Raw genomic sequence first — 19,689 nt, 5'->3', positions numbered from 1 at the left:
GCTTAGCAGTTGCGAGTGCTAACTAGAGCTAGAGATCAGAAAAGTTAAAGTATCAAATTTTGAGCTCTATTTTTCTGATTATTTATTATCATGCGACGTTATTTAAATGTAAAATACACGAACTGTTAGCAGGAATATTAATACAATAATTTTTGAATATATAATTTAAATCGATTACAACTTTTCTTCGCGTAACATTTCGTTTTTTTCCGTTGTAGACTACGTTCCAACTTTTTGCAATGACAGGAAATGTAATTTTTCATAAACATTAAAAATTTTTAGTGACAACTTAGAATTTTCATCGTGAATTTTGACAATTTTTCAATAAATTTTTTTTTTATGTTTCGTGTGAGATTTGTTTATTAGGTGCTAAAAGTGAGACTTGGCGGAATAAAGTGCTGATACTGGGCCAAGCATCGCCGGAGGATCGGCAAATATAAAAAGTCAATATAGGCTGCCAGCACTGGCTCAACATTGGGTCGATTTAAATAAAACATGGTTTGCTGTGGTAAAAGTGACACTTGGCCCAGTAATGTGCCGTCACTGGGTAGACTTTGGCTGATCCTCGTGTAAATGGTTCTCCGTACTAAAAGTGAGACTAGCGCAATCAAGTGCCGATACTGGGCCAAGCATTGGTGGAGGATCGGCAAATTTAAATAGCTAATATAGGTTGCCAGTACTGTCTCAACAATGGGCCGATTAAAGTACCTATATTGGCCCTATATCGTTAGCCGAACTTTGGCTGCCAAGAAGGGACCAACACTGGGCCGTGTATTCAGCACCTGCAATTTGCACTTGTGGAGATGAAATAATTATCAATCCTATTATTTGCAGATTTCGTTAGTAGATGATTGAACCTTCCGAATATGATGCAAAATTGCGTTTTATTGAAAAATCCACCTTGTTATACAATATACATTGTACGGGGTAACATTAGTTTTCCAGAATTCTTCATTAAAGTACGAGATTCTTTTTTTGTTGCTATTACAAGAATCGAGAAAGAGGCAGCGTAGCCGTGAAGAATGGCAACATGCACTACCCCAATGACCACGTAGCGGCTGCATAGTTTCATCACTCTATTCGGCCAGCCTAGCACGTGATCACGCTTCCAACGATTTTGGCGCATGCGCAATGTACACATCAATGTCGAGCAGTCGACGACAGCTTAGACTAGATCACGTGAAATTAGTCTGCAGGGCTGCGCGGGACTTGTTTAAATCCAATGAAACCATGCGTATGCGATCATCATAGATGCAAAATTCTAACGCCTGTTAGAAAATGCAAAGTAGTAATAATACATATTATATTTGAAGAGATTATTTGAGTAGATGTTTTTAGGCAGCTGACGTGAGAATGTAAATTCTTTACTTTGCACGCATTATCTTCCGAGTAGTGAAAACCGTGCACTGTGTATATGTGCCTGGAATGTACACGTGTTTTGAATAACTTATGTGCCGTATACGGGGAAAAAACTCCAAGAAGATAGCCAAGAATCTCTCATATTGCCGAAACAAGTTTCTTTCCTTTTCTTCCTTTTTCAGATCCCACCTTACAAGAAATGATTCCTATCTGTCATTTTTTTATTTTTCAATTATACTTTGAATTTTAAGTTCTCTGGAGAAGAAATTGTGGTACGGTATATATCGCCGCTTAGGACCATGCCAATGTCTCTATCATGTTTTGAAACTATATACTAATGATTTATTATATCAAAATGGAATACTCAGAGAAAAGATTGTGTTGATTCAACAAAACAGATTGTTCGTGACCCAGGATCTCTCAGCCTTGTTCAAGATCTACCAATTTTTTTTCTAAGGGAAATTGAGAGGAAATGTATGACCTATTGGAAAAAAATCCTAGTTGGAAGGGCTCGGAGAACCCTTTTTTCTATATAACTTGACAGAGCTTAATATACAAAGTATTTTATTTAAAGTGCTAGAAACTAAGCAGTTGCCGATAATTGTTCACAAATAAATGTTTTCGACATGATTGTTGGATTGTACATTTTCTATTACGTAGTAAGTTAACTTTAAAACACTCTTCTGGTTACCATCAAAACTCAATCGACACGGTGCGTGCGTGCCAGATAGTTATTATAAACATAAGCAATGATTTCCTAGAGTGAAATAATATCCTTTAGTGACGACATTCATTTGGTCTTTATGATTCTTTCTTTCAATCCTAATAGTTTAGTCATGAGAAACTCTTTATCGAATACAGACGTTTCTTCCTCGTGCGATATGAATAGAGAATTCAAATTGAAAAGAATTTAAATTCACTGCGTTTTATTTGATTTATTCACCCATTTCCATTAGGTTATGGGCCCAGATCACATTGTGCATAACTGTGTATTAAAAAAAAATTATTCGGTTTATTTAAACTGTGAACATTTTTATTTGTTTGAGTGTTAAGTTCTTAGTGCAAGTGAAAATAAATAGATCACAGTACAAGAGAAATATACAGCCATTCAATGGCAGTAAATATATTGCTTGGAAACATAGGATTCGGAATTTGTTGGATGAACTTGATGTTCTTGAAGTGATAGACGGGGAATGTCCTGAAGCAGAGAATCAAAGGTGGAAGAAAATTGAAAAAGTTGCCAAATGTGTTATAGTTGAGTATCTGTCAGACACATATCTCAAATATGTTACACCTGGATGTACTGCGAAATCTATTTTGAACGGTTTAGATGCCATTTACGAAAGAAAAAGTGCGGCTACTGAAGTGTCTGGATCATAACCGGTTGTGCAGATTGAAAATGAAGGGTGACTGGAAAGTATCAAGCTACCGGAAGTGACAAGTTGATGTTTTTATTGGACTCTGGAGCATCATATCACCTCATAAATAATGACGTGTTCTCAAGTTCGATTGAGTTACATCCACCGAAGAAAATCTACATAGCTAAAAATGAACAGTTTATTACAGCAGAAAAGAACGGAAAAATCCACGTGTCGAGCAATTGGGATTTGAATGTACTCTTGAAGACGTTTTCTACTGGCCGGAGGTTCCATACAATTTGCTATCAGTCAGGAAAATGCAATAAAAAGGGATGAGTATCATCTTTGATGAGAAAGGTGGAGTATGCATAAGCAAACAAGGTGTTATGGTAATATATGGTAAGCCCTCAAATAATTTAGTAGCTGTTAATTTTAAAGTTACGAAAAGGAAAAATTTCAATAATAATTCTCAAATGTATAATGCATAGGCAATAATTATAATTTGTGGCACTAGCGTTTAGGTCACATAGGCAAGGCAAAATTCTTAGAATTGAAAAATAAACAAATGGTCGTAGATTTAGGTCATTTCGAAAAAGTGACTCCAACTGATGAATTATGTGAAGCATGTATTAATGGTAAACAAGCTTGGTTACCATTTGAGAAAGTAAAAGATAAGAGTCACGTAAAAAGACCCTTGTTTATAGTTCCTACTGACGTGGGTGATCCTGTCACTTCTACTACAATTAACGGCAAAAACTATTACGTATCATTTATCGATGAATCCACTCACTACGTTGTAACATATTTAATTTCTAATAAGTCCGAAGTTTTTACAGTTTTTAAAGATTTTGTGACAAAGAGTGAGGCTCATTTTAATTTAAAAATTGTAAATTTGTATTGCGATAACGGTAGAGAATATTTATCCAATGAAATGAAAAAGTATTGCGTAGAAAAGGGAATTACTGATCATTTGACTGTTCCGCGAACTCCTCAAATAAATGGTGTGGCGGAAAGAATGAACCGAACTATAACGGAAAGAACACGCGCAATGATAAACGCTGCAGGTCTAGAAAAAGAGTTCTGGGGAGAAGCGGTTCTGACTGCTACCTATTTAATTAACCTAACTCCCACAAAAGCTACAAATGTAAATAAAACGCCTTTTGAATTGTGGCATAGTAAAAAGCCAAAATTAAAATATTTAAAGGTTTTCGGTTCAACAGTTTACATTCATAATAAAACCAGGAAAAGAAAATTCGAAGAAAAATCCTGGAAAGGAATATTAGTTGGTTTTGAACCGAATGGGTATAAAGTTTGGGATGTAGAAAATAATACATTTTTGTTAGTGAGGGATGTAATTGTAGATGAGGTAAATTACTTAAAATCTCGCCCAGTGAAGAAAGAGGTAAATCAAAAGGTCTGTCGTGAAACTGATGCATCTGACGTATTGTCAAAATCAGTACATATGCAAAGTAGTAAATCTGATGTGGAGAAATCAAATGGGTTCAAACCTAGTAAATCTGATGTTGAAAAATCAGATGTGTTTAAGACAGGTAAATCTAATAAAAATGATAAATCAGACACACTGGAGCCGATGGATGAAAAAGTAATTCAATATCGCGATATTAGTAAATTTGTTATTGAAACAGACATAGAAAATCAAGTATTACCGGAAAATGAAGTAGGGAGTAGAAGGAGTGACAGGATTAAACTACGCCCTCATATTTCTTACGACGAACATGCTGTATACAATCATTATCTCTTTTGCGCTCAGTCAGTGCTTTATAAATTACCCACATCGTTCGAGGAAATAAAAACAAGGGACGATAGAGTTAAATGGGAGAAAGCCATTCAAGATGAAATAAATTCACTTATGATAAATAAAACTTGGACATTAGTAACGAGGCCAAGAGAGAGAAACATTGTAGACTGTAAATGGGATTTTACTGTCAAAAACGATGAATTTGGAAATCCTGAAAAATATAAAGCTCGTTTAGTAGCTCGCGGTTTTTGTCAGAAGTATTCAGAAGATTACGATGAGACATTTGCATCAGTTGCGAGAATTTTGAGTTTTGGATTTATAGTTGCATTTGCGAACCAAAATGATTTGTTAATTCATCACATGGATGTGAAAACCGCATTTTTAAATGGCGTATTGAAAGAAGAAATTTATATGAGAGTTCCAGAAAATATCAAAAGTAATGGTAATCAGATTTGCAAATTAAATAAAGCTTTGTACGGTCTGAAAGAAGCTGCGAGATTTTGGTTTCAAATGTTTGAAAAAGTTCTTATAGAAAAAGGCTTCCGAAATTCATCAGTTGATCGTCGCATTTATATTCTTGATAAGGGAAAAATATCGGAAAATATATATGTGGTATTATATGTAGACGATCTCGTTGTTGTGACTGCTAATGATGCAACAATGAAAAGTTTTAAAAAATATTTGATGAAAAAATTTAGAGTGACAGATTTGGGTGATATTAAATTATTTTTGGGAATTAAAGTTGAAAGAAACAATAGAAAATTAACGTTTGGACCAAAGTGCTTATATTAAAACAGTTTAAAAAAAATTTAATATGTACAATTGCAAATCTATAAATACACCTCTCCCAAGTAAATTGGATTATGTAGCTTTGGGTTCTGATGAAAAATACGAAGCAACCTGTCGAAATTTGATTAGGTGTTTGATGTATATAATGATTTGTACCAGGCCTTATCTATGTGCGGTAGTAAATATCTTTAGTCGATATGCAAATAAAAATAACAAAGAACTTTGGCAAAATCTAAAAAGGGTTCTAAGATATCTTAAAGGTACAGCTGATATTAAATTGATTTATGTCAAGAATGTTTTGAAGAATTCTTGAGTGTTTATGTTGATTTCGATTGGGGTGGTGGTGAAGGAACAGATCGAAAAGGCACAGCGGGTTATATGTTTAAGTTGTATGGACGCTGCACGATCCGATTATAATTTACGAAGACAATACAGGTTGCATAAATATCGCGAATAATCCTAGCAATCACAAACCGTCAAAGCATGTTGATCATGTCTCGAGAGTACAAGTAGAGAAAAATGTAATGTGGCCACTGCCAGCAGTAAAATTTCTGGAGTTTAGAACAGGAATGGGCCTGGGATAACTGAACTGCTATATAATAAATATTTGTCATGTTTAAATTGTAATGGTCTGGTTGGGTTTTTCTGGATTTCCCCAATCCCATGCAACGAATTTTGGACCATTTTGTACTAGCCGCAGAAAACGCGAGGAAGGTCTGTCTTTTGTTAAATATATAGTATTAAGAATGAAATGTAAAAATAATGTACATAATGTGCAAATGATAAGTTTTGAGTTAATAGCACATTCTACGGAAATGTTGTCGATTGATTGTTGAGGAGGCGTGTTGGATTGTACAGTCTCTATTACGTAGTAAGTTAACTTTAAAAACACTCTTCTGGTTACCATCAAAACTTATCGACACGGTGCATGCGTACCAGATAGTTATTGTAAACATAAGCAATGATTTCCTAGAGTGAAATACTATCCTTTAGTGACGACATGCATTTGGTCTTTATGATTCTTTCTTTCAATCCTAATAGTTTAGTCATGAGAAACTCTTTATCGAATACAGACGTTTCTTCCTCGTGCGATATGAATAAAGAATTCAAATTTGAAAGAGTTTAAATTCACTGCGTTTTATTTGATTTATTCACCCATTTTCATTATTAATAATACTAAATAATTTTAAAAAATACTAATAATAATAAAAAATAAGTGGTCAAAAAGAAATTTAAGGCGTTCAAAATTTAAGAGTTTTTTCAATAAGGGTTCGACAATAGAGAAAATTAAAAACTTTAAAAATTGATTACTTTAAATCCAAAGGAATTAAAATTTCATTAGCGCTTTTAAATAAAAAATAATTTTTTATTTGATACTACTTTAAAGTATATTAAATTATTCAAAGTCAAAAATGCTTAAATTGGGCAATTAAAATTTTTCATTAGATTTAAACAGATTAAAATTGATGCCACACATTTTTTCTACGCTAAAATATTAATTTTTCGTAATTTTTACCTCAAAAATGTAATTTTTTAAATTATAAAGCCAAACCAGTCAAAACTGAATAGATCCGACCCATTGGTCTGGAATCGCTAGTACATACAGGATCTACCTTTGGAGACCCCTGCACTAAACATACAGAAAAAGAATACGTCCGTCTACGCTGGTGGGCAGTTTGCGCGCCGAAAAAATCGTGTTTCGTATTATCAATTTATCAAAAAATTAGTTCTAGGAACACTGGGACACTCCGAGTGTCAAATTAACTGCAAAACTGGGGCCTGTAAAACCATCCAGAACATCTTGAATGTCAGTACAACCTTTAGTTCGCAGGGTGCAGTTTAGCTTACCGGTGAAACCCATTCTACATCTATGTCATGTGAAATGCATACGTGAAAACGAAACAGCCGCCAGCTTTCGGTAGAAAGGTCAGACTGTAAAATTTTACGGGCGGGAAATAATTGCGTGGGCCTCTAGAACTCTTGTATATTAATTCTTGATAACAGGAAAATCCCCAGTTTTTGCCAAATGACTGCGTCCACAGTGGGGTTGGTCAACAAAAAATCTACCTTCGTTATCAAAAAATTAGTTCTAGGAACCCTGGGACACTCCGAGTGTCAAATTTAGTGCAGAATTGGGGCCTGTAAAAACATCCAGAACATTTTGAATGTTAGTAAAACCTTTAGTTCGCAGAATGCAGTTTAGCTCACCGGTGCAGGCAATCTAACCTAGAAATTCATAATTGATGAAAAAACTCATACAAATGTATGGAAAAAGCCTTTCTGTCAGATTTGGTGAAAGTTCGGTTTTCTGATACTGCAAGTGGTGCCTATCAAAAGTTTTAAAATGTATTTATTTGTTTGATCCAACCAAATAATTTTTGAGTGAACTATTTTAAATATATGTGAATCATGCTAAATGATTATATAATGCTACTATCATCTAACAAATGCCTAAAAGTTTATTTTGCACCCTTTTTAAGGCTGAATAAAATCTAATGATCTGATGCTAACCTTTACACAATTTTTCTTCTTAATTTTATTTTGTAGTACACAAAAGAATCATAAAATCCGTTTATTTTTTGCCGTACCTGTCGCAAAGTGATTACGGACTATTATTATTAATCATTGCACTGTTCTGTCTTAATCGTTGGAGCGGTTTCCATTGAAAAATATCGAGCGTCGATGAGTACGCTGTAATCGTAAGGCATTATGGTTTGTAGCTGGGAAATGGAAATTGCATATACTGCGCGGAACGAGGTCGTCCACTGCGGGGCGCCACCGTACCGTGTCGTCTCTGCGCAACAAAAATAGCAACCTTGCGGGCGTAGATTCAGAGAGCACTGACCTAGTATTCTCAGCTCAGCCGACGATTTCGCCTCAAAGTCCCTTCCTCCCTCCACCTAATTTAATTTAGCCGGTTGTACTTTTCCGTAGTACATGCCTAGGGTGGGGAGAGCACGTGCGATCGGCGACCAATAGATTCCATCACTGAAGAATTCTGTTTACTCAGGAAGTACTCTACACGGAGATAAAATTCCAGAGTTTAGCGCAAGTGAGTTCAAGGTATTAAGGGCATGTGATACTTAGAAAATTATCGATTTTACCAGTGAAAGGTTTCCTCGGCTTTTCTCCTACAAAAGTAAAGATTTTGTCTTAAAAATTTGGGAAATGATAGCGAGCATGCTAATTGACGTTCCCAGACTCGTTGTTTGTGGCTTAATTAAGAAAATTTAATTTTGCCTAATTTGATTAATGTGTGTGCTACTTTAGAAATAGTATCAATTTTACCAGTGTTAGATTCCCTCAGCTTTTTTCCTACAATTATAAAGAGTTTGTCTTAAAAATCTGAGGAATGATAACGAACATGCTAACAGACGTCGCAGACTCTTCCTTTGTGGAATCATTTAGAAAAATTTAATTTTGCTAAATTTGATGTGCGTGTTTATTTTGAGGTTACGTATGTTACAATTCTCTCCCATAATTCTGCCGTCCTGACGAAGAAACACTCATCTTCATTTTAGACGATCCGAGATATTCAATAAAACGCGTTTGCATCTGTACCTTTTAACGTATGAGATTTTTTGAAATGAAAAGTACTGTTCTTGGGTAAATCGGACATGCTCTATTCATTAAAACAAAAACAAAATGGCGAATTCCAATTATTTATATGCAAAACTGTAGATAGGCTAAATATTAATGCAGAAATTCGCCGAGAATCCTGCTTTCGGTAGATAATAGGCCTAAGCCTATCTACCGAAAGCAGGAATCCGCCTTCAAGAACCTTCGAGTTTCCTGCTGAATAAACTTAACAACTACAAATTTTCCAAAAATTAATTAAAAAATAAAATTAAGTTGCAATTATTAATTTATTATTAAATGAACAAATCAGTAATTAATTAAAAAATAAAATTAAGTTGTAATTATTAATGTATTATTAAATGAACGAATCAGTACAAACAAATCAGTGTAGAACTAATATTTAAAAAATGTGCGCGAATGTTTTAAATTATTTTTAAAAATTATTTTAAAAAAATAACAATTTTTCAAGTATCACCAAATGGTTAAGATAGTCTCTAAAATGTGGAATGATTGTTTGAATGCTAAAAACTAACAAGTAGTTTGACTGGCAGCTCCTCAGTGGTGCAAAAGTTGACTGGCAGGCTGTCAAACATGTCAAAAATTCGAGTGAAAAAGGTCAATTTAGCACTATTGTAATTCATTGGGAATGATTGTTTAAATGCTAAGAACGGTGGTGCCAAAGTTGACTGGCAGGCTGTCAAAGATGTCGAAAAATTCAGGTGAAGAAACGTCATTATAATACTCTTGACTCTCATTAGCGGTGATTTTTTAGGTGCAAAGAACTAACAAAAATTTTGACCGCGGCTCCCGAGTGGCTCCAAAGTTGACTGGTAGGCGTCAAACATGCCAAAAATTCTAGAGAAAAAACGTCATTTTAGTACTCTTCTTTGTAAGAACACTTTTACCTCTTAAATGCACAGGAAAGTACCAATCCAACTGAATGTGATATTTTGCACCATTTCCATAAAAATTCCCGTGTTCCGGGACGAAGTCCTGTTCACAGAATCTGACCTCTTATGATGCACCCCAAAATGAAGTACTTAAGAGAAAAAAGGACTGCCCCAGAAATTACCGGATAAAAGTGCCAAATGTCTGGACTAAACGTGAAGTTTTTATGTGAGAACTCTTGTAAAATAATTATTGAGAACAAGCAAAAACCCCAGTTTTTTATAAATCTTTGAGCCTTCCTAATCTTAGGCACTTTGATCTAATAATTAATACTATACCTTTATATGATTACAGGTGAATTCGAAAAATGAGTGGTCATCCCTATGTGAGCAGTTTCATTTACCAAATGGCTGCGTCAACAGCGGGGTTGGTCTCAAACAAATCTATCTTCGGTAAGCAAACAGATTTTGGAAAACTATGTGTATGTTATATGATTAAATTTTTATTCAAAATTAATCAAATTTAATGTCCTAATAATTTTGCAAAAAAGAATAATAATAAGAAGCAAGCACAGGATCCGATCAGTTTCTTCCGTCTTCCCTTACTTAGGATCCTACTATATATTAGTGAACACGAGTCTGCGCACGAAACCCCACGATTTTAGAAGTCAAGATCATTAACTATTAAACTTTTCAGAGAATGCATCCTTTGCTGACACTGCTTCAATAGTTCATAAAAAGCGTTAAAAGTGTTGGGTAGAAGTGTAAGTGTTTTGGTAGAAGTTTGAATTAAGGATTGTTCCCTGAGACAGTGCCAATGGATATTTTTCTAATGTAAGTACTTCTATCCAGGTTTTGATTGTTTTGAGTCCACCTGAACGTATAGGATCTTCATTGTTCCCACCAACAGGATTTAAAACCACTTGAATCTTTGACGAAGGTGGACTATCCCTTGTCTGGAGCAGTTGATAATGAAGTAAAGAAGTTCCGGTGAGGTTGATTGTGATACAGGAAGTGGGAGTCCATCTGTTCTGGAGGCGTTGCCTGCCTTTGAAGGGCGACCTTGAATACTGAAGGTCGGGAAGAAGTAGAAAGTAAGAGGAAGAGGAGCAGATACGATTTACCCTCCCCACTATTTTCCATGGCACGTAGTTCGTGCATGCACTACGCTCGTCTGCTGGTCATTCATGCCGGCGTCGCGGCGAGGAACGTGGGTCGCTGGACCTGCTATTCGCCGCTATGCCAGTTGTCAAAATCTACTCTAACACCAACCAGGAACTCGGGCTGAACTCGTGCACTGCCAGACTTCGTAGTTACCTACTATTGGCGAGAAAATGATAGGTATCTGCTTTTGAAGCTTAACAGCTCAGCCAAAAAAATTCTAGTGCATCAAAAAAATAGTCATGTGAAAGCTAAAAGTGTTCTAGGTAAATGAGCTTAAAGACCCTTATGTAAAAAATGTTTTGTGCTTTGCAGACTGAAAAATGTAAAAAAAAGTAAAGATTTTCGGGTACATTTAAGAACAGTCAAGTTTAGAGCATTATTTCTTATACAAGGGACGACGGGAAAAATTTGAAAAAATTTATGATTATGAGGAAAATTGTTGTGAACCAATTGCAGTTGAGAAATTTGAGAAATAATAAAAATTGTTGCTTAAAAGTACAAAAATGTACAACTATATTATCTTCAGTTCTATTAAAGGTATAAAACCGATTCAGACTGCAAACTGTAACGGATAGGCTCTGTAATTATTTCAATAACCCGGAAGGATGTGATAGTCGTATTTTTGGTGAAAATGGTGATATTTTTAGACATTTTTTTTGTTGGAAAACAAGTGTCAGCAAGTAACTGCAGATAATATAGTTGTACATTTTTGTACTTTTAAGCCACAATTTTTATTATTTCTCAACTGCAATTGGTTCACAACAGTTTTCCTCATACACATGAATTTTTTCAAATTTTTTCCATTGCCCCTTGTCTAAGAAATAATACTATAAATTTGACTGTTCTACAATGTACTCGAAAATCCTTACTTTTTTATACATTTTTCAGTTTGCAAAGCATCAAATTTTTTACATAAACAAACGCCTTCAAGCTCATTTACGTAGAACACTTTTAGCTTTTATATGACAATGTTTTTATTGCGCTAGCATTTTTTTTTGTCTGAGTTGTAAGATTCAAAGGCAGATACCTATTATTTTATCGCCGATAGTAGGTCCTACTTGCTTGGTGCATGAATGAATTGATCCACTACAAGCCCTCACCACACCACTGCCGTCTGCCACCTACCCAACATTTCTTTTCTCTTCCTCTGTCTCTCTTACCCTGTTTCTCTATTCCTCTCCCTTTCATCTTTTGAACTAACCCCCTTTCCCGTACACTTTGCGGGTTCATTGGACTACCCGACGGGCACTCTACCAGGGCTCGGTAAGTTACGTCTCGCCGTCTTTCACGCCCGGGGATCTGAACTTTTGTATTCGAATTTACAATACATTTCATTTCCAATTTCAGTTTCCTATAGTATCTATAGTCGAAAGTTGGTTGCTGCTTCCCATTGACTATGTGCGGATGGGCTTGCCTAGGAAGGTGAGTGCAAGCAGCGTTCGCAGTGGCGAAACTTGTAATACATTCATGCGACCAAGTTCATTTTCCACGTGGTTTATCATAGGTCGAGTGTCACAAGTTGTCAAAAAAACATCAATTAAAGCTAAAATTGCCCCCAAAACGAACAAGTGGATCTCTGTGTTCTCGAGCATTGATTCATTCGTCACACTTACTTTGCTCCGTAGTTTTCAAACAAAGGTTAATCACCTGATCTTCAGCCATGACAATAAACTTATTATAAGATTCTTTGCCTTGCACGCTCATGAAGTCAGAGTTGTTACTATGAATAATTTCGAAGCTAGGCATATGAATCAATTGCAGGATGCAAGCTTCGGAGTTCTCATTTTCAAGTGACTGCATGCACATATCTATCAAACTTTCCAAAACCAATCGACAATCCCGCTCGTCAGCAGTGCGATTTTCTTTAATCAAAATGTCACACAAAGGGCACGCAATGCCAGAAAAATCGCCAATTTCTAAAAGAGCAGGAGAAACAATTGGAGGTGATCGTTTTTTTGGAAATAGATCAGATAATCTCGACCCCTTGGAATAAATTTCCTTCGCGAAATGAGAAGCTGAAGGTGCCCCCCATTCTTGCTCCAAACTCGTTTTTGTCGCACTTCGATTGCTCTTGATGTAATGAATAATTGTCGCTGCGATCTGTTCGCAGTTTTTAGCGGCACCGGCGCAACAAGTGCACTGAGCGTCGACAACTCTTCGTTTTCCATCAACCTGATAAATATTAATGATAGATTAGTATGTGCAAAAGCTACACTGAGCCACACTGAGTGTAATAATGAAAATGGCGAGTCGAAAATGCCAAATAAATTAATGATTACCCTACTTCACGTAGTTATACGTACATTGAGTTCCACCTCATACGCTGGTAATTTTATTGAAGTTTGTCTGATGACACGGCTGTATATTTTAGACATCCCATTAGATTTTAATTCTTGCACTTTTATCACTCTATTCCACAATGATTTAACTAATTTTTTAAACGAATGTTACTTACATTCTTTTCCGTTATTTCGATTTTTGGTCAAATATTGATAAAATTCCTCGAATAATACTTTATTACTTTGCACTTTCACTACTAATTGCACACTGACAAGTTCGGTCACGCATTAAAGTATTTCCAATGAACGCCGCTCCGGCGCTAGTTGTATACGAGCACACAGTCAATAGAGTGATAGAAAAAGCGTAACGGAAGTATTATATAAGGCGTCAAGGCACGTTCGAGGTATCTGTTTACATTATTGGATGTAAACATTCCTAGCGATTAAGTTACAGCGATCGTGCCGAATTCGAATGGAGCTCATTTACGTTTTTTTTACACATTTATTTAATCTTCAAACATTGTAATTATTGAAACAATTTTCATAAATTGCTATTTTTTAAAGAATACGTTTAATTTATTATGTTGCGTTGTAAATTCACTAGAACTATTAATTATTTAAACAATTTTAATTTAAAAATTTAGAGTTTGGCTTTTTTCTACGAGTGGATTTGTTCATAGAGTCAACTAACTCTTTTCTATCTAGCTTTGCAAAAGTACCAATAATTACTCAACAATTTTAATTAAAAAATTAAGAGTTTGCCCTTTGTCCTACGCGTCTATCCGGTCTATCCGGTGACTCTGTTGAATGTTGCTTTGAAAATTCACCAGAAATAATAATTATTTAAACAATTTTAATTAAAAAGCATCCACAATAAGTTTTAGGTGGGCCTAAAATCACTGTATGAATTTTAGTACAGTTTAGTTACAATGCGGCTACATACGAGTTTATTCAAAGTACTCGCGTTTGCCTAAACATTTGGTTAGATGAGAGGAAAACTGCAGAAAATCACCCACGAGTTTAGCCGGCTTGTCGTAATTCGAGTACACAACCCGGTCGTATGTCTTAGATGGTCAACGTTCAAAGTGCTAGGCGGGCTCAAGACGGCTTGAAATTTGGACACTTCGCGAGTCGAGATCATCATCATTTTCAAACGTGTTTTAAAACTTTCTAGCTTCACAAAAATAATACTGTCCATTTATTTCGTGTAAGCCATTGATTAATCTAACCAAAGTTTTGAGTTAATTTTAAAAAAATATGATTTACTTACCTATACAAAATAGTTTTGTTCATTTCCAATTCCAAAACCTCAATATTTTTTACATTCAATTCAGCGATATTTAGTTATATATTTTGCTGCAAAACTGACCAACTCCAAAATAAGTTGCAAAAGCAGCTAAATCCATAATAAAAATTTGAATAACTCTCCCCCTCCACATGCCCCTGCCGTTTAAAAATGTGTTTTTAAACCCCCTACCTTAATGTCACTTGAAAACAAAGAGATTTGGTTTACAGCTTAATTTGGCTCGGTGTGACAAAAAATCAGCTTTTCTCACAAATGTTTTCTTTTGGAGTTGGCCGGTTTTGCAACTAGACGACACATGTATTTCTATGAAAATTTGTACACGTCGACATTCCATAGATCTTTTTTTCCAAACTTCCTTAAAAATGTTTAGTGTTGCACAATAATTTATTCTGCATCGTGAGAGGGTGTCCATGCAAAGCCGTGTACAAATAGAAGTTATTAAGGGCATGTGACACAGCTAAATGCCTATATTACCGACCTCACTTTTTCAATTCACTGAATGATTTTTGAACCTAAGAACTTTTTTTGTAAATAAAATATCGAGCTGAAACTTTGGAAAATGTATTAGAGTACAATAAAGTACGTTTAGGTACTGCATTTTGGTAGGAACTTCACTGAAAATTATTTTTTTTTTTACGTTTAAGTACAAATCTTAATAATAAAAGATGTAAAAAAAAAATATTCCAACTATTAATTCCATCGGAATCAGCCGGTGACGTTGTACACGAAAATACGAACCCTGGCGGCCACTAGACGAGGCTCTAGAGGGTTCGTATTTTCGTGTACAACGTTACCGTCGGCTGATGCCGATGGAATTGATAGTTGAATTTTTTTTACATCTTTTATTGTTAAGGTTTGTACTTAAACGTAGTTTTCTTTCGGCTCTTGCATTTCTCAAAGTTTGAGACCGATATTTTATTTATTAAAAAAGTTCTTAGGTTTAAAAAAACATTCAATGAACTGAAAAAGTGAGGTCGGTAATATACGTATTTAGCTGTGTCACATACCCTTAAATTAAAAATGATTATCGTGGTATCTTATTAAACTTCATTTCCAAATTTAGAAAGTTTATCAAATTTGCATCACATTAAACCATAAATTGAAGTTTTAAAAAGGAGGAAAAATTTGGAATGAAAATGCATTAAAACATAAAGATAAATGACGGCCGCCAAAATCCTTTTCTCCGTTTTCATCGTTCTCCTTCATTTTGTACAAACTTTAATTAAATATTTAAAATAATTTACCTAAGTTTCTGCACTAAAAGAAATTTTATAATAATACTTGATATTTCAATATTCATAATTGATGTAGTAGATTGCGATTTAGGGAAATCGTGTAAATATAAAAATTATTAGTAGCGTATTTACGAAAGTTTACAATTAGAATATGGAAACTTAATATCTTTAAAACAAGAATTGGTATATTCAATAGCAAAGATTGATATTTTATGTATTCAAACGCAGAACAAGAAAAATTGATGATGACATATTCAAATAATATAAAAGCAATTATAGGAATTAATATATTGAGGTACAAAAGTTAATATAACTATTCTACATATTAATATAGTCAAAGAAAAAGTGAAAGGTAATAAGAGATATTTTTATTTTCTGTGATAGACACTAACAGAAATTGTAATCTTCAGTTGAGGAAATTGCAAAACACTATATCAAAAAATCCGAATAGCTGCGATAATCTCCCGAGGATAGCCGAATCCACCGATTATACCTCATAGCCGTGCACTCACGATGTGAATCGGAGAACTTCGTGTTTCCCGCTGAACTGGTCAAGATTCATATATGGACTCGTGTTTTCCAGTGTTTTGTTTTTAAGGCAATAGTGGTAATAATTGGCTAAAGTATACGTTTTTTTATGATATTCAATTTACAAATTATAAAAGTTATTAGTAGAAAATTTCAAGGATTTTACCGCTCAGGTTTTGAGCATTAGATTACAGAGCATCGCTAAAGATTCTAGAAGGTTTCAATATATTCTGAAGATTTAGTGAACATTAGGGTGGTCCAAAATCATACATTTTGAAATTTTTTATTAGAGGGCATGACCCCCCCCCCTGGCCCATCACGTGTGGTTGCCGAAAAAAAGATACCCTCCAAGTTTGAGCCAAATCGGTTAATATTAAGACGTGCCGCAAAGGCCCTGAAAATCCGATAAGATTAATATGGGGAAATTTTGGTTTTCGGAACAATGGGATTCAGGTTTCTGGATTTAAACTTAGCTTGCGGGAGATATTAAGAATTTGTTAAGGAGTCTCTAATAAATTATTTCCATTAAAATACTTTAAATTGTGATGCCCCCCCCCCTTGTGGAGCCCCAAAAATGCCCCAAAAAACTGACATTGACTTTTTTGCCAAATATTTACACATAAATGCTCTGTTTTTCCTTTTTTGTCATAAATTATTTTTGTTTGTCAAGTGGAATGTTTTTAAGTATTTTTCAACTAATTAACAATGGTTTAAACAATTTGTTTTTGTTTAAATAATTTTTGTTGCTATCACTCATTGAAAGCTAGATTTTTTATGTTTGATTGAACAATTAAACTTTTTTAGGAATAATGATCTTTGTTTCAAGCATTTAGCATTTGTTGAAACAATTAATTATTATTTAATTGTAACTTTTTCTTCAAAATAGGTATTAAACTCTAGTTTAAAAAAAAATCAGTTAGCTTTTCCGCTTATTATGAAATATCTGCGTCATGTAGATACTAGTATCTTATTTTGTAATAAATTCTTATTTGTTTAAAGAAATGTTGTTTCTTTATACAATTTTTTTCGAAAATAAATTTTGGAAATTTCTGTTTTTTGCCATTAAAATGATCATTTTTCATGTTTTAGAGCAAAATTTTGTGTTTTCATTTGCAGTGACGTTCAAAAAATACGAAGATTTCTAATTCCTTCGAGAATACTAAGAACTATTCTGCGGGATCAACATAAACTAAAAAAAAACTTACTTTGAGCCTTCAGAGGACAAACGAGTGTGTCTACGGGGGTGATTTAAAGGGAAAAATTATAAAAATAATTTCAGAACGACAAAATTGAATGTAATTCTTATAGAATGAAGCCTTACTAAGAAAAATAAACTTTTTATGGCCTTTGTAAAACATTTTATGAACAAATATTAGTTATTTAAAGCATTTGCTTAGCGTTGAAATATTTAACAATAAGCGTTATACTTAATTGAATTGAGACAAAAATCCGATTTTTGAATCACAATTTCCAATAAAATGTTACATTAATATTTAGTACATTTATGAAACAATACGATAATGGTTTAGACAAAAAATTTTGCTCTTTACAATGACAAATTACCACAATAATGCAGAAAAACAGAAATTTCAAACATTTATTTTCGAAAAAAATTGTTTAAACAAACAAAATTTATTTAAACAAATAAGAATTTATTACAAAATAAGTTACTAGTATCTAAAAGACGTAGATGTTTAATAATAGCAAAGCTAACTACTTTTTTTTAAACTAGAGTTTTATAACTATTTTTAAGAGAAAGTTACAATTAAATAATAATAAATTGTTTAAACAATTGTTAATTAGTTAAAAAATACTTAAAACCATTCCACTTGACAGACAAAAATAATTTATGGCAAAAAAGGGCAAAATAGAACATTTATGTGTAAGTTTTTGGCAAAAATGTCGATTTCAGTTTTTTTGGGGCATTTTTGGGGCTCCACAAGGGGGGGGGGCATCAAAATTTTAAGTAATTTAATGGAAATAATTTATTAGAGACTCCTTAACAAATTCTTAATATCTGCCGCAAGCTAAGTTTAAATCCAGAAACCTGAAACCCATTTCTCCGAAAACTAAAATTTCCCCAAGTTAATCTTATGGGATTTTCAGGGTTTTTGCGGCACGTCTTAATATTAACCGATTTGGCTCAAACTTAAAGGGAATTTTTTTCCCGACAACCTCTGACAACGGGGGAGGGGGGCATGTCGGTCACAACCATTTTACAAGGCTTTTAAATATTTCCTAAGATTTAAAGTATTTCAAACATTTTAAAAAGGATATGATACACCAGATTTCAAAGATTGTAAAACATTTGGAAGATTTGAAAATATTTCACTAAGATTTCAAATAATTCGATGATTTCAGCGAATAAACAAAATTCCCACATATTTCAAAAGATTTCACAAAAATTTCCCAACGATTTTGAACATTTCATAAAGATTGCAAGGATTTCGAAGATTTTAAAATGTCGTGTACACCGGATTTCAAAATTTTCATAAAGATTTCGAACATTTCCGAAAATTTTAAAGCTTTCAAAATATTTCATAAATATTTCAAAAACGTTAAACTGTCAAATCAGGTTTTAACAAATCTGAGAAAATTTTAAAGGTTTCAATTATTTGAAACTGACACAAAAGGTTTCACAAACAAATGTTAAAATAAGTATTCACAAATACGCCATAAAAATTTTAAAGATTTCAGGTATTTTAAAGATTGTAGAGATTCAAAATATTTGACAAAAGTTGAGAATGTCTCCAAAAGAATTCACAGAAATTTCAAGATTACACAAAGATTTTAAGTACTTCAAGAGATTTCAACGAATTCACGAAGATTTCAAAAGGGTTTAAAGATTTCAAGGATTTCAAAGACGACTTGTGTTCGCAAAAAATGAGGAATTATTTTATTTATAGCTCTTTTTTCTTATAAATGGTTGGCCTTCTAAATGTATAATAGTATACTTGATTTATATAAAATTTGTATTAGGTTCAGGGCACGTACCATTGGAGCTACTGTGACGTTAGCGCAATTGTTTAATAGAAGCTTTCAAAATTCACAGCTTTCATAAAAATATTTTTAAATATAGGATTTTTATAGTTTAAACAAATCCAGTAGGGACAAACAATTCCAGTTTTCATAATATTGGTGAATTTTGAAATGTAAAACAGCGAGAATGGATGTAAAATGACACATTCATATAAAAGTTGCAAATTACTGAAAGCCAATTAAAATTAAAATTAAATTAAAATTTAATGAAAGCCGAGGTAGATAATTTAATATTTATTTTAATATATGATAAGTTATTATATTTATAGTACATTTAATTAAAACATACATTTTATTCTGATAATTAGTCCTAATAATAATTATATATAATAATAATAATTCCTTTTTAATAGTATTATATAAAATTGTACTTGGACTGATTTCGGAGCGACAGAAACGTAAATATT

General features: G+C 33.6%; 1 protein-coding gene across 7 annotated transcripts in view; it reads left to right on the top strand.

Moving 5' to 3' along the window:
* LOC117173390 (AT-rich interactive domain-containing protein 2) overlaps positions 1-19,689 on the top strand; it is a 343,637-nt gene that overhangs the window by 131,270 nt on the left and 192,678 nt on the right. For all 7 annotated transcript variants that reach the window (XM_033361920.1, XM_033361921.1, XM_033361923.1 and 4 more), the window contains exon 3: positions 10,087-10,184. In XM_033361920.1, coding sequence (XP_033217811.1) covers positions 10,087-10,184 — 98 coding nt within the window. The remainder of the gene's footprint in view (positions 1-10,086; positions 10,185-19,689) is intronic.

The sequence above is a fragment of the Belonocnema kinseyi genome, chromosome 5, assembly GCF_010883055.1.
Source record: "Belonocnema kinseyi isolate 2016_QV_RU_SX_M_011 chromosome 5, B_treatae_v1, whole genome shotgun sequence".
Classification (NCBI taxonomy): domain Eukaryota; kingdom Metazoa; phylum Arthropoda; class Insecta; order Hymenoptera; family Cynipidae; genus Belonocnema; species Belonocnema kinseyi.
Note: the sequence above shows the minus strand (reverse complement) of the source record. Positions and strands in the feature narration are given on the sequence as shown.